At 48.4% G+C, this 27,796-nt stretch overlaps 1 protein-coding gene across 6 annotated transcripts in view; it reads left to right on the top strand.

Moving 5' to 3' along the window:
- The window catches only part of SLC39A11 (solute carrier family 39 member 11), a 424,573-nt gene that overhangs the window by 258,280 nt on the left and 138,497 nt on the right, over nt 1-27,796 (top strand). For all 6 annotated transcript variants that reach the window (XM_060645541.3, XM_060645535.3, XM_060645534.3 and 3 more), the window contains one exon: nt 21,894-22,064. In XM_060645541.3, coding sequence (XP_060501524.1) covers nt 21,894-22,064 — 171 coding nt within the window. The remainder of the gene's footprint in view (nt 1-21,893; nt 22,065-27,796) is intronic.

The raw sequence follows: 27,796 nt of genomic DNA, 5'->3' as shown, positions 1-27,796 counted from the left end.
ATCTTAGGCTCTGCTTGAGTGTGGTGCTTGAGGGGGAAAGGAGATTCTGCTCAGTGGTTTATCAGAAGTCTTATCTCGGTGCATGATTTTCTTTTTAGGGGGAAGGGGATACTTTAAAGCCACTTGGTGACATGAACAGACAGAGGAGAAAGAGGAGAAAATCTAGGATGAGCATTAACTTCCTTGGGGCTTATGCTAAAGTGTCGCCCGGGTTTCAATTAGCAGAGCACCTCCTTCCCCATTCCTGGCGGATCAGCGGTTACCATGGCAGCAGGCACACTGCTCTCTGTATAGCCCACCCTGTGGCACGCCAGGTCCTGTTTGCTGAGCCCAGACGTGACTTCTCCGCATGCTCGGGGTTCTACTGGCATCGAGTGGGACAGATTTTGATGGGGGGGGGTGGTTTATTGTTTTGAGATGTGCCCGGCAGCTCTGTCTCGGTCGGATATTCTGTTCCTGCTCCCGTGCTTCTGACTGGAACCTTACACGCAAAGGCATCACAGGCTGTCCCGTGGGCAAGCACACCTCCTTGCCACTTCCCTTGGACCCTCACCTGGTGTCTCTCCATGGGTTTCCTTTGGTTGGGTCCTCCTGGAACAGGGTTTCTCAGAATGGGTTCCGTGGGCTTTCTGCCCAGGCGCTTGTTCCCACGTTCCTGGTTTGGCGAATGAGGAAGATTGTGGAATCTGTCATTCTAATAGAAATTACGAGAGGAGGGGATACACCCCTAAGGGGATAAATCTATCCCATTTGGTGCAAGGTGAACAAAACTGGTAAGAGTCCTAAGTAGGATTCCTAGTAAACACTTGTCAGGGAATCTGGGCTGGACATAACAGCCAGGGAGTCCATTCTCAATGGGCTTCTTTTGTGTTTTTCTGGATCCCTCTTTCTCCTCTAAACTATGTTCCCTCGGGTGCCTGTCACACCTTCAAACTCCGGAGCCCTGCCCAGTTCTCCCAGAAGTTCCAAGCAACTGCACTGAAGAAAAAAACTTTTTTTTTTTAATTAATGTTTGTTTATTTTTTGAGAGAGAGACAGAGTGCGAGCCAGGGGAGGGGCAGAGAGAGAGGGATTCACAGAATCCGAAGCAGGCTCCAGGCTCCGAGCTGTCAGCACAGAGCCTGTCATGGGGCTTGAACTCACGAACTATGAGATCATGACCGAGGCTGAAGTTGGATGCTTCACTGACTGAGCCACCCAGGCGCCCTGAAAAAAACTTAGTATGATTTTCGTGGAAGTTATTTAAGTGATGCTTCTTTTTAAAATGTTGTTTTATTATAACCTGAGACCTACCTTCTTAACAAATTTTGAAGGGTACACACACACGTTATCGTTGACTTTGGTACAGTGTTATATGGGAGATCTCCAATGGCTTATTCATCTTGCTTAACAGATATTATGCCCACTGATTAGTAACTCCGTCTTCCGAAAATACAGAATGCTTTCACCCATTTGGGTGTCATCTTTGGACACGGGCCAGGCTTACCTTCTTGGCTTCTCTTCAATTTTAGTATATGCGCTACTGAAACGAGCAGGTTGGTTGATTTGTTTGCTTGCATACGTATGTACGTACATATGTGTTTTTGCAAGTTCAAGTTTGAGAACCACTGCAGAAGACTCTGCTTGGCCTGGCCTCAGTTAGGTTCTTGTACCATCCAGTGGTTCCCAGCCTGTGAGAGTCACACACACACGCACACACACACACACACACACACACACACACACACACGCACACGGCTTCAGCCCTGCACCTCTCTTTGTGGTGAGAGCTCCCGTGTCATTTGACATAATTGACATTACATTTTCCAGCCCTGTTTCATGGTGGTCCTCTTTTTTTTTTCTTAGGGCCTGAGGGGCAAAGAGAGAGGGAGACAGAATCCCAAGCAGGCACCATGCTGCCAGCACAGAGCCTAGCGCGGGTCTTGAACTCATAAACCGTGAGATCTTGACCTGAGCTGAAATCAAGAGTCGGGCATTTAACCGACCAAGCCACCCAGGTGCCACCACATTGGTCCTCTTTCACATTCGTGGCCCGTCGTAATCCAGACATCGCCTAGAGAGGATGTCCTTCTGACGCCTTCGTTTTCAGCAAGGCGTTTATTTTCTGCTTTTGGCGGAAGCTGAAGGAGTACGGAGCTCTCAGCAGCCACGTCTCTCCCTTTCTCCGAACCCCCGCTGGATGGCATTTCCTTTCCCACTAGGAACCAAGCCATTCCTCACGGTCCCCTGTGGTCACATGAGAAGGTCTCTTCCCAGCCTGGCAAACATTTCTGCTCTGCCCCATTAAATCCTATTCGTTTCACCAAGCAGGGTCTGCCCTTGAACATGAGGGCCGCCTCACTTGTCCCCACACTGACCGTACTGGTAAGCCCCACTCCACGTGACTTCCGATGGTTTTTATTCCTGCTGTCTCACAACCAGGTTTTGTTTTGGTTTGTGTTTTTTTGCTTTGTGCTTTAGCTTCAAGCGACCTCGGGTCAGTACAGATAGCTCTCTCTGTCAGTCTTCTCCTGTCGGACCCAGCCCTTCTGCCTCAGAAAGCAGAGGGCTCAAGAACTAAGCTTCCCACACTGGGGTCCACGCGGGGCGTCCTCCACGGCATCTGGGCTTCTTGGCATAGTGCCTGCCTGGTGTCCTTACACAGAGACAGATGCCCTCTGAAGATTTAGGGTAGCCCCTAAATCTTAACCAAAAATGGTAGAGAAAGAGAATGTGTTTCCCTCCTGGGAGCTACATTTGTTTCCAGAGACCAATTTTCCTCCTGGCCCTTCCCCTTCCTACTTACGTTGATGGGAAATCTGGGGAGTAAGGAATAGTTCTCATTCTTCTCGGAAATTAGCTGTTGGGTGCTATTTCAACGATCCAGTTTCCAAGGTGAATTTCTAAAAATTATATGTATACATTTTTTAAAAACATTAAATTTTAAAATGGAAATTTAATGGCCTAAAGAAATATCATTGAGTATATGATATAGTACATAGATCATGTATGTATTTATGCACATGTGTGCACATGTAAACTTTATCTGCCTATCCATCCATCTGTCTATCTATCTATCACAGTTTTCTCTGGATAATAAACAACCACCCAGCACACTTTAGGGATGCTAGTGACCTACTTTTTCCCCATCTCTCTGGTTGTAACATTTTTTAGGAAGTGCAAACTGGTATTAATGTTAGTCTAAGTAAACGACATTAGATGAAAAATCTGCTATTCAAAAAAGAAAGAAGGAAGGAAGGAAAAAGAAAGAAAGAAAAGAGGACAAAATTACTTTGTAGTCCAAAGCAGAATAGACAGTCTTAAAGGGCACCAAGCCCTCTCCGAGTATTGATGGAAAGTCTCTATTACCTTTAGCAGCTGGTGACCCTTCCTGAAAGTTGAAAATGTTGACATGACCATGAATCTTAAAAGGCTCTCACTTTGTAGCCAAGACTGGGCTCAACTCTGCCAGCACAGAGTATTGGGATCTGAAGGTATTTGAAAACTCTGCACCAAATCCTATCGTGATCCATTTTTTTCTGCCCCAACATGGCCTTCTGCCTTCTTGGGCTTAAGTTAAGAACGGATTAAGTGTGCTAGGCACATCATTAGCCTTCCTTTCTTCTTCTTCTTCTTCTTTTTTTTTTTAGTGTTTATTTATTTTGAGAGAGAGAGAAAGAGATAGAGGGACAAAGAGAGAGGGAGAGAGAGAATCCCAAGCAGGCTCCCCACCATCGGTGCAGATGGGGCTGGAACTCACCAACCGTGAGATCATGACCTGAGCTGAAACCAAGAGTTGGGTGTTTAACCAACCGAGCCACCGAAGTGCCCCAGCCTTTCTTTTTATATTTTTATAAATGCGATACAGGTTCATTTTGGGAACTGCTAAAATGTGGTTTGTGTAGCACTCGATGTGTGCCAGCCAGGGAGGCCCCACGCCCACTCTCACCTACCCCCTACCACGGCCCTTTGGGGCGGGTAATGTTAGGCATCTGGCAAATATGGAAACTGAGGCACGGGGGTATCAGGTGACATCTCCAAAGACGCATATGCAGAAAGCGGTAGAGCTGGGGATATGACCTGGCAGAGAAGCCATGGGTAGTGCAGGTTCTCAATTCCCCAGAACCACTCTTTCCTGTTCCTGTTCATGTAAAGCCACGGAGAGTCCTCTGTCACTGCCTTGGGAAAAAAGGGAAAGAGAAAAGCCTGAAGAGGTAAGAAAACAGAAACGTGCCAGAGAGATTGCTGTGGACTTTCCCCTCATGTCCGCGGTGTGTGCCCTCAGGATCCCCTCAGCCGGCCTGCCAGCCTCTTAGGCCGTGTCTGTCTTACTCCTCCCTGCCCACACCATCCATCCACCTTTGATTGACAGCCCCCAGGGGAAGTTTGGGAGAAACTACCAGACCACCTCAAATCAAATAAATTGGTGATAATCTGCATGTGGGCACACATGTGCATATTCTCTCTCTCTCTCTCTCTCATTCTCTCTCTCTCTCTCTCTCTCTCTCTCTCTCTCACACACACACACACACACACACACACACACCTGCACATCCTGAAAAGGTGAATAAGAGGAACACTTCTGGGCTCACAGCCATTGTAGCTTTCTTCCCCATTGATCCTGGCAAGGGAAACAGGTGGCTTCTGTGTCCGAATCACTTTTCCCCATCTGGTGAATGGGGACGTGACGGAAAAAGTAGCAGATTGGTACAAGAGCTGCTGGGCTTGTTGGCCACGTGCCCATCTGGTGGCACCAGCAGATTTTTCTGTTCACAGTCCACTCCCCACCCGCAAGTCCGACCTTGGCGGAAGTTTACCCAAATACGATGTGACTTTGTGTTCTTTGTACGATGTGTTCTTTGTGGAGAGGACCCATGAGTCTGGAAGTGTGGATTTTCTTTGTTAGTTGGGACTCATTCTTGTAGAGCTGGGTTCTTCTTTAACACAGTGGGTAGCTGTGCTGAAGTTTACCTTTGCACTCTCCTAAATGTTTCTTGAACAGATTAATGGCAGGATAATATTGCCAGTGAAATAGTTAGCTAATTAAGACAAGAAACTTTTGGAGACAAACATTTAGCTGCATTTACATAATGTGTAAAGTATTTGCATCTCGATGTGCTCATTGCTCTTTGCTTAGAAGCCCAGGCTGATTGGAAATGAGCCCACCGGACCCATGAGTGTCCTCGACATTGGCTTCACCTTAGGGCCGCGCTGACAACAGATTCATCGCTACCTATCAGAATACAGGTGCTTCTGCCCATCGCAGGTTCTGTCTTAGAATAGACTTGGTCCCGACCACGTCCTGTCCCCCAGAAAAGGGACTTTCTTTGCTGACCCTTGTGGAACGCAGTTCCCTTTGCTCCCACCCTTGATCCGCTGGAACGTCTTCCTGGCAAGCGCTTCTGCTGAGGTGCAAGTTGTCCACTGGTCCCACCTCCACATAAGCCCTTGTTGTTCTTCATGTCGCTTTCGTGGAATCTGATCAGTGTCTGGAGGCTTCAGTCTCGGTGCGGGAGGCCGTCCTTGTGGCAAAGGAGAGGAAGGCACAGGAGGACACCTGTGCCTACCTGGACACCCTGCCCTCCTCCTAGCTTCCCTCAGGCTCCTCCCTTCCCGAACCTGCTCGGCTCTGGATAGGCTTTCGGAATGGGGTGAGACGAGGGTGGCCAAGGACCAGAACCAGCTGGATTGAGGAGACTGGCTGCTTCTATGGGCTGAGTGGTTAATGAGGCCAGAACTCATGGCCAGGAGACCGTGCAGGGAACCGGGGATTTGCATGGGCAGCGAGCACTGGGTGGGAAGGCGGACCCGAGTCTGAGCCCGCAGGCCAAGTTCAAGTCCTCTTGGCCTGCGAATGTCTGTTCTGTTTGCAGCCCGGGGTGACGTGTACAGAGCCAACAGTCACCCGAAGCGGGCCGGTTACTTTGCAATTACGGGGTTCTTACAGACACCAGGGTTCAGCAAGGCTAGGAAAATACAAGGTGCCCGAAGAGCGGAGACTGTCACGCGTGCTCGGACGTGGGTGATCTTGGAAGGGACCAGCCTGGCAGCACGGGCTGATGAAGTGGGGCATTCTCAGAGCCCGTTGCCGGGAAAGACACTGATGTCATGTGATCCAGCGGTTCTCCTATGCCGGCCGGCTCGTGGGCCGGCAGCAGCAGCAGCCCCACCTCAGAGCCCACAGAGATGCCCGTGGGCAGGCTCCTCCCTTGGGACACGCGGACCCACTAGGTCTGCTGCCGAGACTGGGAATCTGGATTTTTAAAGCTTTTCAGATAATTCTGATCAAGGCCTCTTTTCAGAAGCACCAGTCCAGTCCTTTCAGGAGACTTCCACGGCAACAAAGCTCCTAGAGCAGGCGTATCCTCCCTAAAACCTCCTGCTGTCCCCACTTGGGAGTGAGCACAGAGGATCCGTGGCCGCAGTGCGTGGTGGTCAGATGCGTCCTCAGGCGTCTGCGTGGTAGAAGGAGGTGTTCGTGCCCCTGGTGCTTTAGAGAATTGACGGGTCGGGGGTCTTTGGGTTTTGGTGGAGGTGGAGGCTCCCCTGGCAGGGAAAGCTTGTGGCGGTGCGATGCCAGGAGCGGGGGGGGCGGGGATCAGCCCCAAACTAGCAGTCAGGAGCCTGGGGCTTGACTCTCGGTCCTGCTGTGAACTGGCAGTGTTACCCTAGCGGGATCACCCTGTAGCCGAGGTTTTCTTATTTCAGTCAGACCTCTTCTGATTGCTGGCGACAGGAATCAACTCATCCAGCTGAAGCCGAATCAACTTTTATTTGCTCACTCGTGGGGAGAGGTACTGAAAGCTCGCGGAATCAAGGGGAGCTTCAGGAACAGGCCTCGGGCGCTGAACAGCGAGGGCAGTACCATCAAGACAGCCTCTGCACCCGGCGCATTTCCTTGTTCCTGCCCCGCGTGGCTGGGCTTCAGCCCACGGGGGCGGTGTCCACGGGGCAATATCCGTAGGCCACTGGCTCAGATCATACGTTCACCCCTGAACTGACCACTGTGCCCTGCAGACTAGACGAGGCTTAGGGTCGGGGACTGGGGTTGGAGAGGCCTCCTGCCGAACACCTCCGTCTTCCCTGTCCGAGCTCTGAATCAACTTTAAGAGGCGAAGGAGGCGGAGGGAAATAAAAATTCCACGCTCAATACCAAAAGATTGGCTTAGAGGCAATGGCTGTGATGTGCATCAGAATGGGATTCGTGATGGTGGACTGTGGAATTAGGCCAATTTACTCACCAACTCACAGACACGCTGGGGAATCCCGTGAACCTTGCAGCATGGAGGCCTAGACTGGAAGTCAGGCTGCCTGTGGGCACCCTGGCACTCAGGGCAAGGGGGGAAGCTAACCCCAAATTCATCTCTCAAGAAACTCACTCTGTCCCCATGGGGAGGTATTAAGGGTGGCACAAAAGACCAGGAGTGTTTAGGGCAAAGTCCCTCCTCGTGGAAACAGAAGTAGGGGCAGCAGAATTTCATACCCCACCAAACCAGGGGTGGACCAACCAGTTAGTTCCATGAAGGAGGCAGAGTTGGGAATAATGGCTGGGCGGCTGGTTGAAAGGATGTTAGGGTAGGCCACTGAGGTTTATCAAGCCCAGGCAGGTCCGGATGGGCCACGCAAAGCACGGAGTGTTGGGGGAAAGGACAGACAATGCTTGCAAATGTCAAGGCAAACCTTTGCATGGACACCACAAGGTGTCCATAGGACGCAGCATTCTGTCATGGTACTCACTCTCTGGACTGTTCTTTCGAGTTAGTCAAGCTGACCAGTGACCTCCATTATGATTCACACATGGCTGAATTATCCACACCAGCCGCTGGGTGGGCCCAGGCCATAAACTTCTTTGGGGAACATAAAGGCTTAGGAATAATTCTCATGAGGGCTACTGATGACTAAGAGAATTGAATCTTAAAGAAATCCTAAAAACCCTACTTTTTTTAAAAAAAATCTTAAGTTTATTTATTTATGTTGAGAGAGACAGAGATAGCATGAGTGTGGGAAGGGCAGCTAGAGAGAGAGAGAGGGAGAATCCCAAGCAGGCTCTGTGCTGCCAGCGGAGCCCGAGGTGGGGCTCGAACCCATGAAGCTGTGAGATCATGACCTGAGCTGAAACCAAGAGTCGGACGCTTAACCAACAGAGCCACCCAGGTGCCCCATTAAAAACCCTGCTTTTAGTAGCCTGGATCAGGGGCCAGCAAAGTACAGTCTGCTGGCCAGATCTGGCCTGTTTTTGTAAAAAAGAGTTTTATTGGAACGCAGACAAACCAACTCATTTGCCTGTTGCCTTTGCGCTACAAAGGCAGAGTTGAGTAGTTTTCCAGGAAGCTGGAATGACCCACAAAGTCTAAAATATTTATTATCTGGACCTTTACCCAAACATTTGCTGACCCTTGTGATGGATGTCCATATGGAAGTCATTTGCATAAATAAATGTTGGTTGGTCAATCAGTAGGATGTTTCGGAACGAGGGTCTTAACTTTTAATAAAACCATAGACTCTCTGAAAACATGTGCAAAATGTTCTGTGTTGTAGATGTGCACGCACACTTTTCTGGGGAAGAGCGTGCTTGGCTTCCATTATTCATTCCACAAATATTTAAGGACCTCCTCCGTGCTAAGCGCTGTGCCATCGTGAGCATAAGGACTCAGCCCTTTGCGCTGCTCGGGCATCAGAGGTGGTGGCCCTGTGCACAGACCAAAGATGCACTGGAAAGCGGTTAAATATTACGGAATTTAGGCTGTAGAAGACCCCCCTCCCCCGCTACACACACACACCATACACATGTTCTTTCTACTACACCATTTAAATTGAGCCTGAAAAACGAAGGGCTCAGAAACCACCCTGAAGGTAACATTTATATCACAGAAATCCCAGAACAGTAATAAATATTGACCCTTCCAAGTTCAGCCAACATTTAGCCAATTGTAAAGTGCCCGTTTATAATTCCTGTCCAGATGACTTTTAGTACTCTAAACACCAAAGCTCACTAGAGGCCTGGAAGGTAACTGGTTGACCCAGACTTTGAAATGGTTTGGACAATTAACACATCTTCTCTTCTGACAAGAAAAAAATCTCGAGTATATATTGTTAGTTCTCTGTTTGACTACTGGAAACTCTGCCTTGTTCCTTCTTGACCTCCAGTAGGTGATGGAGATTTGGCTGAGAACCACTGACTCGGGGGGATTATTATGTTACGATATGGAGTATGTTCACACCTTACCACTACGTGAAGTCATGTTTCAGAACTGTATGATTCACCTAAAAACGTGTGTGTGTGTGTGTGTGTATGTATATCTATACAGATACAGCATAAATATGAAAAAGACTGTCAGGATTTGTTCAAGGTGGTCCCCTCTGGGTGGTGAATGATTTTTAGTTTCCCTGTGCCCTTATCAGTATTTTCTCTATTTCCTGTAATGTCTGGGAATGTTTGTATTGTCAGAAAATATCATAATACATTTAAAGGGAATATAATGCTTTTCGTCTTAGGGCAGAAAGAGATGCCGATTCCTCTGGGCAAACAAATTTGCTCCTCGTTCAGTGGACGTTCTTACTTTCTGAACAGTGAATGTGCCGTCTCTGAAGCTCATCTTGGGGCATTTCTTAGTCTAGAACAGAGTTGGATGAACACTGACATTGGAAATAGCCTCTCTCTCCTACTTGTCTGGGATGAACGACCATGTAGGCCAGCGGTGGCAGAGCGTAGAATTCGCGCTGGAAGGGGCCCCGAAGTCTACCTAGTTCAGCTTATTTGTAGTTGGAAGAAGCTGAGACCTTCAGAGGTTGGGACTTGCACAGGGTTGTGTATAGAAGACTAGGGATAGAGTTGACCTGAGATTTCTATGCCATGGTTTCATTCATTTATTTGTGGCTTTCTAAGGACAGCAGGAAACCAGGTGCAATTGTGTAAAAAAATTTTTTAATGTTTATTTATTTTCGAGAGACAGGGAGAGACAGAGCATGACTGTGGGAGGGGCAGAGAGAGAGAGGGAGACACAGAGTCCGAAGCAGGCTCCAGGCTCTGAGCTGTCAGCAGAGCCCGACACGGGGCCCGAACCCACAAACCGTAAGACCGTGACCTGAGCTGAAGTCGGACGCTTAACTGACTGAGCCACCCAGATGCCCCGACCTGGTGCAAATTTAATATAGACAAGTATATCAAAGCCATGGATGTCCAAGGACATGAATAAAGCTTCCCTATGGTAGTTAGTCTTCCCTAGTCCTTCCTTCCCCCTCTCCCTCCTTCTCCCCCTGTAATGGCTTATCTTCCAAACTTCTTGACTGTGCTTGGTATTTCCTTTCCCCCCACCTTGGAGTCCCGGTGGAAGATGGAGCCTGTCTCCCAGGGTAGACATTGGACTTCCGGCCTCTCTTGCAGCTAGAGCTGACCATGGCTTGGCCAGTGGGACGGACCTGGTAGCAAAGTTATCCCAGCAGAAGTGGCCAGGACTCAGTGCCAGTGACCTGAGCTGGGGCATTTGGCGTCCAGCCTTGAGGACAGAGGTGCTGCCACATGGGTGTATGGTGGCATTTTGGTGGAGCAGGAGTCCTGGTCTCCCTTGGCTCTGTTGGGGTTCCAGGGTGGGTTCTGTGGCCTTCCTGGGTTAATTCCACGAGCCCCTCAGTTTTCTTCTGATGACTGACTTGGCTTCTATTGCCCTTCCCTGAGGCCCGTGCCCCGTAAATTCTCCCCGCTGAACCTGCCGTGGGCAAAAATTCTCCCTTGCCTCCAGGTAAAGCTCCCTTACCTTCTTGTAACCAAGACAACCAACAAACCACACATCTTCAGGCCTGTGCTCATCTTTTCCTTCCTTCCTTGTTATCTCCAGCCACTAACTGTGTTCCCGTGTCAACTGTGTGTATCCTGAAAAGCAAGAAAATCCCCGGACCAAGAAACGTTTGTGGAATTTTAGATCCATGTGAACCTTTCCAGCACCGAGGTTTCCATTCAGTCACGTGCCCCTAGGCAAAAGGAAGGTTTTGTTTCCCAGCGCCCTTTGCAGACCGTAATGCTGTTGGTTAATACTGGCCATGTGTGCGCTCTCGTGATTGTGGCACCTAACGGTGTCATTGATAGTGTCGTGTTGGGATTCCTGGTGGCCAAGCCCTAGGACAAGAGAGGAAATGCGAGATAGAAATAGAGGGAGAGTTTAGGTCGACCTAGACCCTTCATAGACTCTCTGTAGACACAGGGGAGATAAGAGAATGCCTTGTTTGGGGGGTGGGGGGGGGAATTGATTTTTCTCTCAATTCTTCTGCTGTCGGCTGCCTTTCCTGGTGATGGTCCGTATTCTCTAAAAGAAGAAAAAAAAGGATTTTCATCTGATGTAAGGAGACCATGGTTTCTGTCAGGATGGTACAATTACTTTTTACCTTCTGGTCTTAAATTCCTTTGCCTTCCCCCCCGCTCCGTCCCCCGCCGTGCGTTTGGCAGTCATGTGTGTCCTTAGGTGCCCACGTAGAACTAAGAATCAGGTGACTGAGCCACCTAGGTGCCCCTGGACTGACGTAAATTTAGAGACTAAGGAAGTACTTGGATTAAGTAGCACTGAAGTGGTCTAAAATATTAATTTTCAAAATCCAGAATGTATCAGAATTACCTTGGGGGTGAGGGTGGGAGACAGCATGTGGCGGATTCCCGGGCCCCAGAATCCACGATGTGCCCTCGCCCACAGGTTCTAACCCAGTAGCTCCAGGACGGGCTCCAGGAGTTGGTGTTTTACGAGCTCCCACCGTGACCCAGCAACGGATGGACTTTTACTCCACACTTGGGAGATATAGTGGTCTAGGCTATTGATCTTTATTCTCAGAATTAGAGAGGACAGCAGAACAGCATTATGTCATAGGGGAAAGTGAACCAATGACAATTAAGTTAATATTTGCTGTTGGACAAGAGCCCCGAAGTGGGTGCTGTTCTCCTGGGTGCCTCCTCCCTGACCTGGTAATTGACAACCATGTAGGTTAAGCACATGCCTTCCCTCCTCTCCCCCCCGCCCCTCCATCTTTCTGGGGTCGACCGAGAGTCCTTTGCAAAGCTCTTATAAGCACTGGTATTTTTCAGGATGCCCTTTGTCTCTCTCCGATGAGTGTGCTAGGAGTTTTTTGAAACAAATGTCTTTTGCGGCTGGACTCCCCCAAAGCTAGAATGATCTCTTTCCCATGGGAGCATCTGTGCTGAACACACACATGCAGGGTAGACAGCTCTGGAGCCCACCTGGGATTTATTTTTAGACCACATTCAATTCATCAGGAATGAGTTCATGTTGATTAATTGGTTGTTTGTACCTTTGCAGCAGAAGAACTGACCTGGTAGGTAATGTTATTGGATATTTTGGCTCCCTTGGCTGAGAATATAAATTATTACCTTAGATAGTTGGAAAAAGGCATGTTTTAGTGGGTGGTTTGCTTAATGGATGAGAAACCTCTCGCTAAGAGTGAGCCCATCTCTTCGGAGGTACATTTAATTTTTTACCAGTTATGCAGATCCATTTGTGTCTGTGTTGTCGCTAAGCAGTTGCTTATTTGTAAGCATCAATAGGCGAGGCATGGGTTACTTACGGGTCCTGGGAAATATGGGCTGAAAAGACAAGGGAATCGCCAGCCACCCTACCCAGGCAGCATTTGACCCTCTGATAATCGTGTGGCTCATGATGTTTAGAATGATAAGTGAAGACATCTATTCTAGTTACAGAGATTATAAATCAGGTTTTTTGGGAAATGTTTATTTTTGAGAGAGAGAGAGAAAGAGAGCATGCACGCGCCAGTCGGGGAGGGGCAGAGGGAGCGGGAGAGAGGATCCAAAGCAGGCTCTGTGCTGACAGCAGAGAGCCCGACGTGGATCTCAAACTCACGAGCCGTAAGATCATGACCTGAGCTGACGTCGGATACTTAACCGACTGAGCTACCCAGGTAACCCCTGTAAATAAGTTTTGCATCATATTTCTTAAACTCCAGATGCTTCTCTGCTCAAGGGTTAGTAATTAAGCATAGTAAATACTTCAGTTATCTTTCCATGAAGTTTCCTTCATCTCCAGTGGAATCTTTTCCTGCCCTGGATTACATGTGACCCATGCAGCGTCTCCTTAGACACTTTTGCACTGAGAAGAGTGTGTGGCTGCTTTCAGAGTAGAATGCGGTTTGCGCATTCTCTCCCCACCTGAGAACTGAGACGCTAAATGGGGCAACAAGTAGGACGGTCAGATAAAATACAGGGTATCCGGGTAAGTTTCAGGGTCAAATAAGAATGAATGCTTTTTACGATAAGTATATCCCAGGCAATATTTGGGATATACTTATCCTAAAAAGTTTCATTTTATCTGAAATTTGGTTACAACTGAGCACCCCGTCTTTTTTATTTGCTAAATCTGGAAGCCCCAGCAGGGCTCCTGTTCCACACTAGATTCCTCTCGCCGTATGTAATGTTTGTGGAACTGCTGTTACTTACAAGAGTCCCAGGGTCATTGGGTAGCAAGAAGACTAGGGAAGGAAGAGAAGCTGGTCATGTATCCTGCTTTTGAAAAAAAGTAGAGTTTCAATATTGAGAGAGAAACACAGCTTTGGGGACCATACCAGCCAGCAGCATAAGTGAAGCGGATGACCCCTCTCCCCCTACTTTTTTTAAAAGGCAGTACACTGTCTTGAGGAATGTCAAAGGGGATTTTTTTAAATGTTTATTTAATTTTGAGAGAGAGAGGCAGAGAGACAGAGGACCCGAAGCAGGCTGAGAGCGGAGAGCCCGATGCGGGGCTCAAACCCACGAACCGCGAGATCATGACCTGAGCAGAAGTTGGATGCTCAACCGACTCAGCCACCCAGGCGCCCTGAGGAACTTTTTAAAGGGAGGCTGGAATCCCAGGTTGGCCAGGTGGATACACCTGTCTGATGTGTGAGAACACCCGCCGCTCCCAGCCGGGTCTCAGGTACCATCGACAAGCACAGAGCCTCACAGGAAAATTACCCGTGTCCCTAAGGAGTCAGTTAATCATATATCATTAAAGAGGCCTTGTTCGGACAGAGGACCCTTCACAAAAGGGGAAATAAATACACCTGAAACTCTGAAAAATGTTCAACTTCACCTGTAGTCAAAGAAATACAAATGAAGGGAAATGTCATTTCCTTCATAAGCGGATACATTTATTTTTAAATGAAAAATACCCATGCTGACTAAGAAATGCCATGGTGAGAACTCGTGAACTTTCCTCATGGAAATGGAAATGGCATGGCCTTTCTGGAAATTAATTAGCCAAACGCACCACCGCCCTTTCATCAACACTTCAGCTCTGGGAATTTTGTTCAAATTTCTGCTTGTTAATACAGGTGAAAGGTTTTGCAGTGATATTTATAGAAAAAAAAAAATTAGAAATGGCCTAAATGCCCAACACTATGAGAATGTAAATAATAATTTCTATTGCTGGAAATGCTTCTAAGAGTTTTCAGTCATATGGGGGAAATGCTTATGTTTAGCGAGAATAAAAAGCAGTCTTCAGTTGTATAATATGCTATCCCGGTTACGTAAAACCAGGCAAAACACGGAAGGAAGTATACCAAACTCCAAATATATATGTTTTTAGGTGATGTGTTTATGTGTGATTTAAATTTTCTTCTGTCTATTTTTAGAGTTTCCAAGGTTGCTTTGATATGTACTTATATCTTTATAGTAGGAATGCAGTTACTATACCAGCAGGAGTATTTACCAGCAGGGGTATTTTATTTGGGGCACCTGCCCAATGGTGGAGAGGTGGGTCGAATGGCTGGCCAGCCCCCCCCTTGACTACTGGAGCCCATAAAACTTATGGAATGGGCAACATTTAAATGAATGCCATGCTGTTGGCTTTATGCCAGGACTTCACATTTGCAGCATATATGTTGGCATTTCCAAGGGGTTGTGGAGGATCTAAGGACACTCATGGGTGAGTAGCCTCGTAGGGCTCAGGGAAGCTGAGGAACTTCTCTCGGGTGAGGGTGCCACGAGCATCATCTTGGCTGCCCGGTTTTGCATCGAGAGATGGATTGCACTCAATTGCCAGCCTCAGCGACTCACACCTTCCCATTTCCTAACACAAGTGCCCAGTGGGTTCTAAAGACAGCATTTAAGGCAAAAATGTTGAAGAGTCAAAATCACCCCCCTGAACATCCTTTTTCTCCCTTAAACCGCCAAGACTTGCCCCTCACCCAGAACCTCCAAAGCCAAGAATTCATTTTTCTTACCATTTCAACGAACACCTCTCTCTTTCTGGGCGATTGAAGCCAAAATTTCTTTGAAAGGATAGTGATGGAAAGGAGAAAGGGAGGAGTGGATAAATGGAGTTTTCTCATGTTTGTTTTCAACGGCACATACCTGAATTTGCAAAATGTGCCTGTGATACAGCTCCACTGTGGTTCAATGTTAGGAAAGCAGTTGTTGGCTAACTAGGAGTTACAAGTAAGCCCGGGGAAGATTTAAGAATCATTGCACAAAGTTTCTCTCTCTGCATTAGGAGCTTTTCCTCACGTGCGGGGGTGTGTTTCCTGGGGTAGGTCAGCCCTCTGCTCCCATGGTATATGTGAACCATGAAGCCATAAAACAAAGAATTAGTGCCTGAGGTCAAGAAGGTACTTTTCCTGGGTGGGTGCCCCTCCTAGGTGGGAGGGAGCCGAAAGAGTATGCCCCCATGTGGCAAGACGAGGCACCGCAGCTTTTAGCGTCTAGAAAACTGAATTAAACTTGAATAAAAAGAAATGGTTTTGCAAATGATGGGCTCAGAACTAAGCAAAATTCCCTTAAGGCATTAAAAACTAGAGTCACAGAGGCTAAGAAATGTAGAAAATATTTCTGGAGTTTTAAGTGAAACAAGTGGAATATGAAACTGTACATTAAGATGTATAATCAAGGGGCACCTGGGTGGCTCAGTCGGTTAAGTGTCCGACTTCGGCTCAGGTCATGATCTTACGGTCTGTGACTTCAAGCCCTGCATCAGGCTCTGTGCTGACAGCTCGGAGCCTGGAGCTTGCATCAGATTCTGTCTCCCTCCCTCTCTGCCCCTCCCCCACTTGTGCCCTGTCTCTCTCTCAAAAAAAAAAAAAAAAAAAAAACAAAACCATTTTAGTACAAAGGCACTGAGGCACAGATATAGCATTTCTCTGAAGCCTTATGGCTAATGATTGACAGAGCCAAAGTCCCATGGTTAACAAAGCCATGATCCCCTGGTAGGCAGTGTGATCCCACATCTATTCTCTTTACCATTTGCACTGACCACAAATATGCACACACACACACACACACACAAAAGCATGAACTGGACAAGGGTAGGAACAAATGACGGTCATCAGGATAGGGACACCGGAGACTTTTTCTTTAATGTAGTTATGCTTACAGCTTTACAAAAAGGAAGCAGTCTGCGTGTGGAGAGGTTTAGAGACAGTTATAGGCTTTAGTTTTGGGTATATTTGAACTGGAGGGTCATCTGCCAAGACTGTGAGAATGACCTGGCTCTTTCTTAAATTTCCATGTGACTGTCAGGAAGGGCCTCCATGGGCCTTGATCTCTTCACGTGCCAGGGTGGATACTCACCCATGTTGAGTCATTATTTCATGCTCAAATTTGGCATTAATTACATAAAGGAAGCATAATAATCCCATAAATGATTAAAGAAACAGAACCAAATTCTTAGCAAGCATTGTCACACTCATGTTGATAATTGAATTTCTTCCCCCAACTCATTCTGATTTCCTGGGAAACCAACAGGAAGGAAACATAATAAGTAAATAGATTATCCTCTCTCCCTGCTTCGGACTGGCCTTTTGATTTTGTTTGTGCATATGTAGTACGTAGTGAATATATATATCACTGACTACTCTTCATTATATGTTTTGTAAATGGGGTTTAGAAGGAAGGTATTTTTCCAGTGGGTTGAAGTTTTCTGCACTTAGCAGATGAGGATTTGCCTATTTGTGTTAACTCAACCAGATCATTTCCAATGATATGTTGGGGATATTTTTAAAGCTCTTGTGGCTGGTGATTTATTAATTAGTGTTGCCGCATTCGCTGGGCGCTGAGGTTTCATCCCTGGGCCCTGTTAGATTTGGCCGGTTACATCATCAGAGGGACACCAGACATCCCGTGGGCCCCATCCCGGGCCCCTGGGTTATGAAAACAAAGGTTAACGTGGTTTTCATTTTGCACGATGTTCTCGGTCTGAGGTCCCTGAATCCATGAGGATTCAAAAATTATTTCAAGTTGTCTTTGTTTTTTATTAATTAATTTTTAATTTTTATTTATTTATTTGCTGAAGAGAGGATTATAGCTTTCACTGTACTTTAAAAAGCAGTCGCTGGGGCGCCCGGGTGGCTCAGTCAATTAGGCAGCCAACTTTAGCTCAGGTCATGATCTCACGGTTCCTGGGTTCAAGCCCTGTGTTGGGCTTTGCGCTGACAGCTCAGAATGTAGAGCCTGCTCTGGATTCTGTGTCTTCCTCTCTCTCCCTCTCTCTCTCCCTCCCCGGCTTGTGCTCTCTCTCTCTCTCTCTCTCACAAATAAATAAATAAATAAACATTAAAACAAATTTTTTTTTTCAAAAGCAGTTGCTGATTCAAAATGGTTTAGAGCCACTGATACAGAGACTTCACCTTTTGCTTCACTGTCAAACCCCGAGGGGGACAGGGCCTACCCAGGCATCAGGGTTTGCCATGACCCCTGGCTCGTGCCTGCCGGACCAGAGACGGCTTTGCTCTGTGATACGATGCTTTGGGATGAGAATCACATGTGTGATTGTGTGAATGTGTCACAGAAGGTCGCCCCACCCTTCAGTGGGAGAGATGAGCCTTGGCCAGGTCTGTCTGTTCCCCTGTGGTCCTTCTCAAATCCAGCAACGCCGTGCCTCTCCAGGAAAGGAGGACAACAGGCTCAACCCCAGCAGTGGGTCCCTTCTTTGTGTGGATTCTTAGATGCTAACGTCTCAGGTAAAAAAAAAAAAATGCTTTTTTGATAATGGGCAGCTTTGAAGTCTTTTCTTTTACCTTCTGAAAGAATCGTAACCCTGTGTTCCGCGCTAGGTGTTGATAACTATTTTCTACTTGTAGCTGCTTTATCCTTGGACATAGCAGGTCTAAGGGTTTCAGAAGCGTTGTTTTCAGGTTTGTCTATGAGTGGGACTGACTATAGATACGAGACGTCCACCTAGCCTTCTCCACCTCTGGGGTCACTGGTTGCAAGCTCACCAAACCCCCTCTGCACGCTGAATGTATCCAACATAAACATCTGGGATTTCAAGTCCCTGAATGCCACGACAGTGAGAGCAGTAAGCAAAGGAGCAGATCAACAGCCCCCCCTCCCCACCCCTCACACCCCAGCCCAGTCAACAACAGGGTCCTGGTTAAGAGGTGGCCTCTGGAAGCAAAGACCTGGCTTGACTTTGGAATCCATCTGGGACAAGTTGGTGACCTGGGACTGGTTAACTCTACCTCTCTGCTCTTCAAGCTTTTTTTTGTTTTTAATTTTTTTTGTAATGTTTATTTTTAAGAGAGAGAGAGCAGGGGAGGGGCAGAGAGAGAGGGAGACACAGCATCCGAAGCAGGCGCCAGGCTCTGAGCTGTCTGCACAGAGCCCGACGTGGGGCTCGAACTCATGAACCGCGAGATCATGACCTGAGCCGAAGTCAGACACTTAACCGACTGAGCCACCCAGGTGTGCCCCTCAAGCTTTGCATTTGTTAGAGGGAACCTTCTCTGCTTTGTGGGGCTTTTGTGAAGACTGAGGATAAAGTTCCCTATTAGCCAATGTCACTAATGCCATTTTGCGTTTCTGAATCGACATTGCCCGTCCTTCCTCTTTGCCAAATCCTACTGCGAAAGTGCCCAGACCTTTCCCCCCTCAACAGGTTCTTGTCGCTCTGGCACACCTCTTCACCTCACCCCAGGCTTGGCCACTGCCCCCATGAAGTGGTCGTCCTTTGCTCATGGTGCTGGTGTTCTTGGTATGCAGTGGTCTCAATGTCCCTGCCAGGAGAGGCAAGGAGATTCATTGCTCAGGAGGCGTTCATACTCTCTGTAGTGATTAATTTGGACTAATTTTCCTCATTGCAGACCCATTAGAGGCTGTTAGCAAACAGTGGCTTATTTAACATGCACGTGAGCTGTTCACACCATCTCAGGTCCCGTTCGGGCACAGCAGCTTTCGCACACGGGGACCCCGAGGTGGGGCACGGGGACCCCAAGGTGGGGGCACGTGGCTTTACCTCTTTCTGCTTCTCCGTCGCTCCTATTAGACACTAGCACACGGCTGGGATTTGCTAACGGTGCCCCCATCTCTGTTGCTCTCTGTGCAAATTTGCAGCGGATTCAGAGTCTGATGCCTCCGTGGCCCTGACAGAAATAAACACCAGCTTCAGAGTTTATTAGGGAGTATACATTTCTGCCCTCCGATGCAAAGGAATTATTCATATCTTCTCTGTCTCTTCTCTCTTAAATTGTAAAATCCCAAGGGGAAGAGTTCCCCACCCCCCACCGCCATCAACTCCCACTGGAGAGCGAGGTCAGGTCTGTGCGCTCAAAGGAAACCCAAGGAATCCGTGGTGTTTCCTGACTGGTCCGGGAGGAAGGCGGGTGCCCTCTGCCACCATACGGAGACCGCGCCATGAATGTGTGTTTAGCTTTGCCCCGTGCAAATAGTGTCTGGGTAGAGTGGCTTTCCAACAGAGATTGTTGGAGTCCCCAGAGGCCGGTTATATGAGCTGCGGCTGCTGACTGGGTGGGGGCTGGTAACCCTGCGTGTTCTGGAGGATCCGTAGAAGGCCCCTTCTCCCTAAGCGCATTGAGATCCGGCTTTCGTAAGAGAGAGAGAACCGACTGGGACCTGGGGAAGCCTGAGTCTGCCTGCCCTTTGGAACTTGCTTACTCTTCAGGCTTACTTCCTTGATTTGAGTGAACAAACACAGAAGGATTTTCAAAAGAAGATTCCCCCCTTCCCCGCCCCCATTTTGGGAATACAAAGCAATGTTCACTTAGGCACGTTCATCCGAAAAGAGGATAAAGACCCGGTCAAGTTTATGTAGCGAGATTCTGGTTGCTAAGATCAACCCCCTCCTACCTTTGCCTTATACCAAGAAGTAAGGAGAGGGGTGCCTGGGTGGCTCAGTCAGCTAAGCCTCCGACTTTGGCTCAGGTCATGATCTCACAGTTTGTGAGTTCGAGCCCCGCGTCGGGCTCTTTGCTGACAGCCTAGAACCTGGAGCCTGCTTCCAGTTCTGTGTCTCCCTCTCACTCTACCCCTCCACTGCTCACATTCTCTCTCTCTCCCCCTCTCCCAGAAATAAAAAAATAATAATAAAATAAAAAATAAAAAGAAGTAAAGGAGAGCCCCATGGTCAGGGCAAAAGGAGTCCTTATAGTTGCCTGTTGTTTCTTAATTTGACTCTGGGAAAAATTTTCTGCAACTTTCAGCTCAGAGGTGAGAATCCTTTTGCTCGTGGAAAGTTCATAGGGAAGGGAAGGAGCCCACCACAGAGAGTCCCTCCTACCCTTCAAGTTGATGACCATTAACTCCTGCAAGAGACATTCCCCCCCGACACAGTGGAGAATCAGTCAAGCTTCTGCTGTTTCCTGCAGCCAGGGGAGCCACATCGCTTATTGTCCAGACCAGGACACTTTGAGAGTGAAAGGGGACACCAACAATCCCCCCACCCCCGGGGTGGCGAGCCCAAACTGGGATGTATGGTTGCCCTATTGTGTCCCGTCCAAGACCACTGAGTTGTGACTTACAGGTTCTTAGGTTCACTCGTGATAGCGAGACCCTCCTTTCCATTTGTGCCACCACGTGCCTGAGATTCACTCCAGACTCTGCTCCCCCAGGAAGCCGCTCCCACAAATGCGTCCCGTGCTGTGCACCGCAGTCTAGACACTGCCTCAGACCCAGGCGATTTGCCTCCATTGAGAGTGAGCAAATGACCCTGGAGACCATGGGTAGTTGGCACAGCCTGGGCCTAGGAAATGACATCCTTCAAATATGTCCCCCAAGAGGAACGTTTGAAAGGGAGGTTGGCTCATGAAGTCCAGTGGCTGGGACCGTAGTCAGCCCGTGGGGCTCAGAATGTCCCGTGACATGCAGGCTGCCATTTGTCTGTCTGTCTGTCTGTCTGTCCGGCTGGCTGGCTGGGTGCATGATTTCCCATGTCTGTGTGCAGCCCCTTCCTTCTGTCATCTGCCAAGCTGCTTCCTTGCTCTCTTCCCTCGTGGGTCGTCAGGCTGCCCTCGCACGACCTTTCGGATTGAGAATCCACACACGTCACCAGTCCCTTGGCCCTGGGGAGGGGATCTCTTTGGCTGGGCCTGGCACGCAGATGGGTTCCCATGAGGCGGTGTGAAGAGGAGAGGAGGGTCACATACCCTGCAATGCTGTAGGGAAAGAGGAAACACAGGACAGCCAGCACTGTCCACACCTACGCACTTAGCCCTTGCATGGAGCCTCTCATTTAAGCCTCACGAACCTCTGTGGGTTGGGTCCTCTTAGTGTCCCATTTTGTGACTCCGGAAACCAGGGCACAGAGACGGTAACCAGCTTGTGTAATGCCACACAGCTGCTATGTGCACAAGTCAGGGGTGAGTCGGGGAGCCTGGCTCCAGGCTCTCAGCTCCTGGCCACTCCTCAGTATTGTTTCTTTTAAATAGGTGTTGTTAGGGTGGCCCCAGTTCCATCTTTTTTTATCCCTTCCAGTACCTGTACTTTGGGCGCCGTCCATTCAGCGAATGTTTGCTAAAATGAATCAAGTGAAGGAAGGAAGGAGGAACAGGAAAAGAAACAGAATCCGCGGTCCCCTGGGAAGTCAGGAAGTGGACCATTTCCCGGGGTTGAAAGCGGCTTCCCGCTGCTGCTTGCCAAGGACCAGCGTGCACATTTTCAAAGTGCTCTCTCTCCCTGTCCCTCTCTGTTTGCTCAGACAAGAGTGAGAACGGGGAGGCCTATCAGCGGAAGAAGGCGGTGGCCGCGGGTCTTCCCGAGGGCCCTGCTGTCCCGCCGCCTCCTCCAGGGAACCTGGCGCAGCCCCTTGGCGGCAGCTGGAGGAGGATCGCGCTGCTCATCTTGGCCATCACCATACACAACATTCCAGGTGAGGTCTTGCCCCCGAGAGGTCCAGCCACCTGCCCGAAGGTAAAGTCACGCCGTCAGCTCAGCTGCTCGGCTGGAACAGTCGTGACGTGGGTCCTTTTTTGACGGGGGTGGGGGACAGAATGCAAATCTTCCTTGGCTTTATTTGTAACTTGCGTTATTGCTGTGGGGAGCACCTTTTATAAGCCCGGGATGTCTCCGGTTCCGCTTGATGCTGTTTTATTATTTTTTTTTTAAGTTTATTTATTTTGAGAGACAGTGAGAGAGAGAGTGAGGGAGGGGCAGAAAGAGAAGGAGAGGGAGAATCCCAAGCAAGCTCTGTGCTGTCAGCGCACAGCCTGGTGCAGGGGCTTGAACTCTCGGACCGTGAGATCACGATTTGCTTGAGCTGAAATCAAGATGGGACGCGTAACCGACTGAACTGGCCAGGCGCCCCTGCTTAACGCCCTTTTAAAATACTGACTTCTGTATAGCTTAGCACTGATAGTTGCCTTACGTGCCTTCTTGCTGTGGGACACCTGTCTGAAATGTCCTTGCGAGGCCTATCCTTTTTAGCATTCGGCAGTAATTCGTGCTGTGTCTTTGGATTTATTTTAATTGAAAAAAATGTGCTGGCATTCTATTTCAAAAATAATATCACGTTTCATTTAGAGTAACTAGAGAATGTAGATAACCATGAAAAAGAATAAAGAGATTATAAAAAAAAAAATAAATTGAAGGAAGCTGAGGCAGTCCTTGGGTCGGTCACATCTTGGAATTCACCAGTTAGTATATCTGGACAAATGACTCGAGCTCTCTGAGCCTTGGTTTTCTCATCTGTGAAATGGGCATTTGCTACCACTGAGATCACTGGGGTATTATTTACAAAATGAATTGATTTATTTTGATACTTAAATAAGATGCTATAATTGCACACACACACGTACGTTCACAGATTTTGGTACCGTACTTGGGCCACATGAGCAATTGGAAAATGGTCGCGGTTGTTAGCATTAATAATACTCCTGTCCTCCTTCCCAGCTGTGGCTTCCTCAGTCTTGAGTTCTTCAGCATCCAGATCCATCTTCCTTGGGCCAGAACTCGAGTTTGAGGAATAACCTTGCTGAGGGAGTGTCCCCGGGTGATATATTATCTGAGCCCTTGCCCAGTTCATAATGCCAACCCGTTACCCTGTTACACAGCCATGACTCGACTGGACCAGGCTTGCTAGAGGCACATTCTTCTCCTCGAAGCTGGTGTAGACGTTGTTCTATTGCCCTCTGGCTTCAATGTTGTGGGAGAAAAGGCCACAGCCAATGTGTTCCTCTCTGGGTAACTTGATATAACTTCTGCTTGCCCAGAAGTCATTTTTAACTTTTACAACATTTATAACTTCTGCTTTGTCATTTTTAAAGAATGAAAATTTCAATGTTCTATATTCCCATATATACTAAACCTGTCTAGAACACTATGTGTCCAATTACTTTTTTTTTATTTGAGAGAGAGAGAGAGAGAGAGAGAGAGAGGACATGCGTGCTCACGTGCGCACACGAGTGGGGGAGGGGCAGACAGAGAGGGAGACAGAATTCCAAGCGGGTTCCTTGCTGTTAGCGCAGAGCCCCATGAGGGACTTGAACTCACAAACCGTGAGATCGTGGCCTGAGCTGAAATCAAGAGTCGAATACTTAACTGACTGAGCCACCCAGGCGCCCCAATCACTTTTTTTTTTTTAATTTTTTTTAACGTTTTTTATTTATTTTTGAGACAGAGAGAGACAGAGCATGAACGGGGGAGGGGCAGAGAGAGAGGGAGACACAGAATCAGAAGCAGGCTCCAGGCTCTGAGCCATCAGCCCAGAGCCCGACGCGGGGCTCAAACTCACAGACCGCGAGATCGTGACCTGAGCTGAAGTCGGACGCTTAACCGACTGAGCCACCCAGGCGCCCCCCCCAATCACTTTTTAAACTTAGGTCTTCCCCTAGATGAGAAGCACTTTCCTTATCATTTCTGTCCTGGTCTTAGGAATTTCTATCATAGGATCATATAGGCTGGTTGCCTTCCAGTTTTTCTTCACAATCTCATTTCCCTCTTGGCTCTTTCCCTTTTGGCCATAGGCACACTCTCTGCTTTTTCTAGAGCTTACTATTCAGTATTCCTTTGGAGGAAGTCTTATGTGGGACCCCAAAGCACCAAGCTGACCCGAGTAGATTTGCCCTGGTGGATGGGTCTGGCCACATTCACCCCCAAAGTTTTAGCGAGCTCATTGGAAGACCAAAGACTTGGCAGAGGGCGGCTTGAAAAACCTCCACAGTCACCCTCAACCTATTAAATTCTAATCAGTAGAAAAGAGAAGGTACTTACCCTGCCTCTTCCGTCGTAATAGTTAATTGCTATCTTGCTGCCACTCAAGGCTCCTTCTCTAACCAGTTGAAAATGAATAAAGATCAGCCCAGTGGGTTTACAGCCAAATAAGGTAACTATACTGGCTTGAGGTATCCCGTGGTGATTTTCTGTCTCCCAGAAGAACACAAAAGCGATCTAAAAATCCAGATTTCATAGGACTGGGCTTTGAGAAGCTAGGCATAAGCTTTCCTCTGGCGGAGCCCTTCCCGTCTCCCACCTGCCACTACCCTCTGTGTTCCCGTGTGCTCAACTGGGACTGTTTCTGGGCTCATTTTAACAGAAGATCAGGGAGAGTCAGAGTTCACATATTTACGTGTTCATTGACTTCCGTAAGAGCTTGGATTAAGGCCAGAAGCAAAAATGTGTTAGCAGGAGGAGGTGTGGGTGGACACTGACATTTGAGGATTCGTAACCAGCACAGATTCAAAAGTTACTTCTTTCCTGACAACAGACCTTCTTCTGGATCTTTGGCGTTCCCAAGTTCAAGTTCAACCTGTGTCCCTTTTATGGTGAATTGGAAGTACCTTTTGCCTGTATGGAGGATTGAGTGGCTCATAGGAACCTCAACTAGTTGGTTCATCAGAAGCATCACGTTAACAGTTCATGACCTGGGGAGCGGCTGGCTTGCTTAGATCAAGAGGTTCAAGGGGAACTTTCTCCTCTTTTCCTGCCTTTTATTAATTGCATTTTATGTATGTATGTATGTATGTATGTGTTTAAGCTTATTTATTTATTTTTGAGAGAGAGAGAGAGAGCATGCACAAGCTGGGGAAGGGCAGAGAGAGAGACAGACAGACACACAGACAGAATCGGAAGCAGGCTCCAGGCTCTGAGTGGTCAGCACAGAGCCCTACACGGGCCTCAAACCCACAAACTGTGAGATCATGATGTGAACCAAAGCCAGATGCTTAGCTGACTGAGCCACCCAGGCACCCCAGAAAGGAGTTGCAATTTTAAATAGAGCGGTCAGAGTGAGTCTCACTGAGACCTTGCATTTGAGTCTGACACGCAGCTCTCTGGGGCAGAGTGAATGTTCCAGGCAGAGGGAGCAGCCAGTGCAAGAATCCTGAGGCAGGAGCACGTGAGGACCTATGAGGAGTAGTCAGGAGTCCACTGTGGCCGGAACAGGGTGAGTGGGAGGCACAAAGGAAGGACAGAGAGGTCGGCCCTGCCCCAGTTGGAACTTGTAAGGATTTTCATTTTCACTCTGTGGGACTTTTGAACAGAGAAGCACGTGATCTGAGTTGTGTTGTAAAAGATTCTCTGTCGGTGCTGAGTTCAGACTGGACTCAGGAAGGGGAGGGCGGCTGTGGAGAGACCGGGCAGAGAGGCCACTCACTGCAGGAACGCAGGTAACAGACGAAGGTGGCTCAGACCAGGGTGGTGGTGCCAGAGATGCTGAGCAGGGGTCCCATTCTGGCTTCTGTTGAAGGTGGAGAGGGGGGATTTGCTGGTGCAGTAGACGTGGGGTGAGAGACAAAGGCAGGAGCCAGGAAGGACCCCGAGGTTTCAGGGCTGACCGGCTAAGCGTGGAATCGCCTTCGACTGGGATGGGGATGGCCCAGCGGGGGCAGGCTTCAGAAGGGCATGTCAAGAACTCCGTTTTGGACTGCGAGGTTTGGTTGTCGGCAGACATTCGAGTGGAGATACCCATCAGGCAGTCGGATGTTCGAATCTGGAGATGGGAGCAGAGTCTGGGCCGCAGAGATCAATCTGGGCCGCCTGTGAATCATTGGCACGTAGATGTGGTTGAACCCCCCGGCACCAGATGACATCACCAGGGTCTAAATACAAACAGACGAGTCTCCCAAGGCCCCACTGGGACGCATCCCTGGAGCCTCAGTCTGCTAACTCCGGTCGGAAGAGAAGTTCACTCGCCCGCAGTTACCCGCGGCAGCTTCCTGCCCTTTGATGGGAACCATTTCAAGAGCTTGTCTGTCGCCAGCTTACCTTTGAAAAGGTCTCTTTTTTACCATTATCCTTTATAGTTTATTAAAAATTTAACTAGAGCTTTCACGTTCCCCGCGACTCTGGGTTTTAAGATAGACTTTTCACAGTGACTAAAAGGATACTTGATTTTTTTGAAGTTTTTTTGTCTTTGCTGGTTCAGTTTTGTATGTCCTGGGGATGATAGGGATGACATTTTGTTAATTTTTTTTTTAATGTGGAAGTAAAAAAAGGAAGCTTGTTAGTGAGTGTCTTGTCCAGTAGAGTTTTCTGGTGTGTGAGGTCACACGTGTAGGCACACGCACACACCCCAGGCCCTGGGTTTACACATGTGTGCAAGGGAGGACGTGTTCTTTCATTTTATTTTATTTTTTTTAATTTTTTTTTAATGTTTATTTTTGAGAGAGAGAGAGTGTGTGTGAGCAGGGGAGGGGCAGAGAGAGAGGGAGACACAGAATCTGAAGCAGGCTCCAGGCTCCGAGCTGTCAGCACAGAGCCTGACATGGGGCTCGAACCCACCGACTGTGAGATCATGACCTGAGCCGAAGTCAGACGCTCAATCGACTGAGCCACCCAGGTGCCCCGGGGCGGACACGTTCTTAAACTTTTGTGGCTCACAGCTGTTCTTAAGAACCTGGGAGGAGCTGGGGACCCCCTCCCACGCAGCACGCAGGCAGCCCCAAGTGTTCATGGACCTCGTGAAGACCATCCACAGCCCTAGAGCGGGGAAGAATCCCCACTTTCGAGAAAAACATGCACAATCGTGCCAACAGTGGACGTGTTTCCGAAAGAAACTGTAATGGCCGAGGAAGACCATCAGACATGAGCCCCTCCGGCCCGTGTGGCAGACCTCAAGTCTCTGCAGGTAGATGTGGCGCCTCCAAGTTCCATGCCCCCTCTCTGGCTTGGCCAGTGTGCGTCGAAGGTGGGATGGGGTGCCTGAGTCCTTTGGAAAATGGTGCCCCGGGGAAATGATGTGTTTTCTGCACAAGCAACTCTGTCGCCTTCTGAGCATTGTCTCTGAAAAGTGATTTTCATGCAGCATCATGCAGGCTGAAGGGCTCTGAGCCTTCCATAGGTCCCCGGGCCTTCGGAAAACAAGCACCCTCTGTGCATCTGAGTGGAATTAAAAATCAACTAGCAAATCGAGTTCCTACTAATCTCTTTTCATGAGCAGCTTATGGTCTCGACAGTGTGCTATAGCATCATTTTGTATGCCAGAAAGATAAATTTAGAGCTTAAAGGGATCTTCCAGAGTTATCTTCTTCAAGCACTACTCTATTTGGTGACTCAGGGTGTGTGTGTGTGTGTGTGTGTTAAATTATCGCTGCGATTCCTTTCAGCCCTGGCATTGGATGATTCTGTGAAAAATAATACAAAGAGTACAATATTCATCTAATGTAT

The sequence above is a fragment of the Panthera onca genome, chromosome E1 (genome assembly GCF_046562875.1).
Source record: "Panthera onca isolate mPanOnc1 chromosome E1, mPanOnc1 haplotype 2, whole genome shotgun sequence".
Taxonomy (NCBI): Eukaryota; Metazoa; Chordata; class Mammalia; order Carnivora; family Felidae; genus Panthera; species Panthera onca.
Note: the sequence above shows the minus strand (reverse complement) of the source record. Positions and strands in the feature narration are given on the sequence as shown.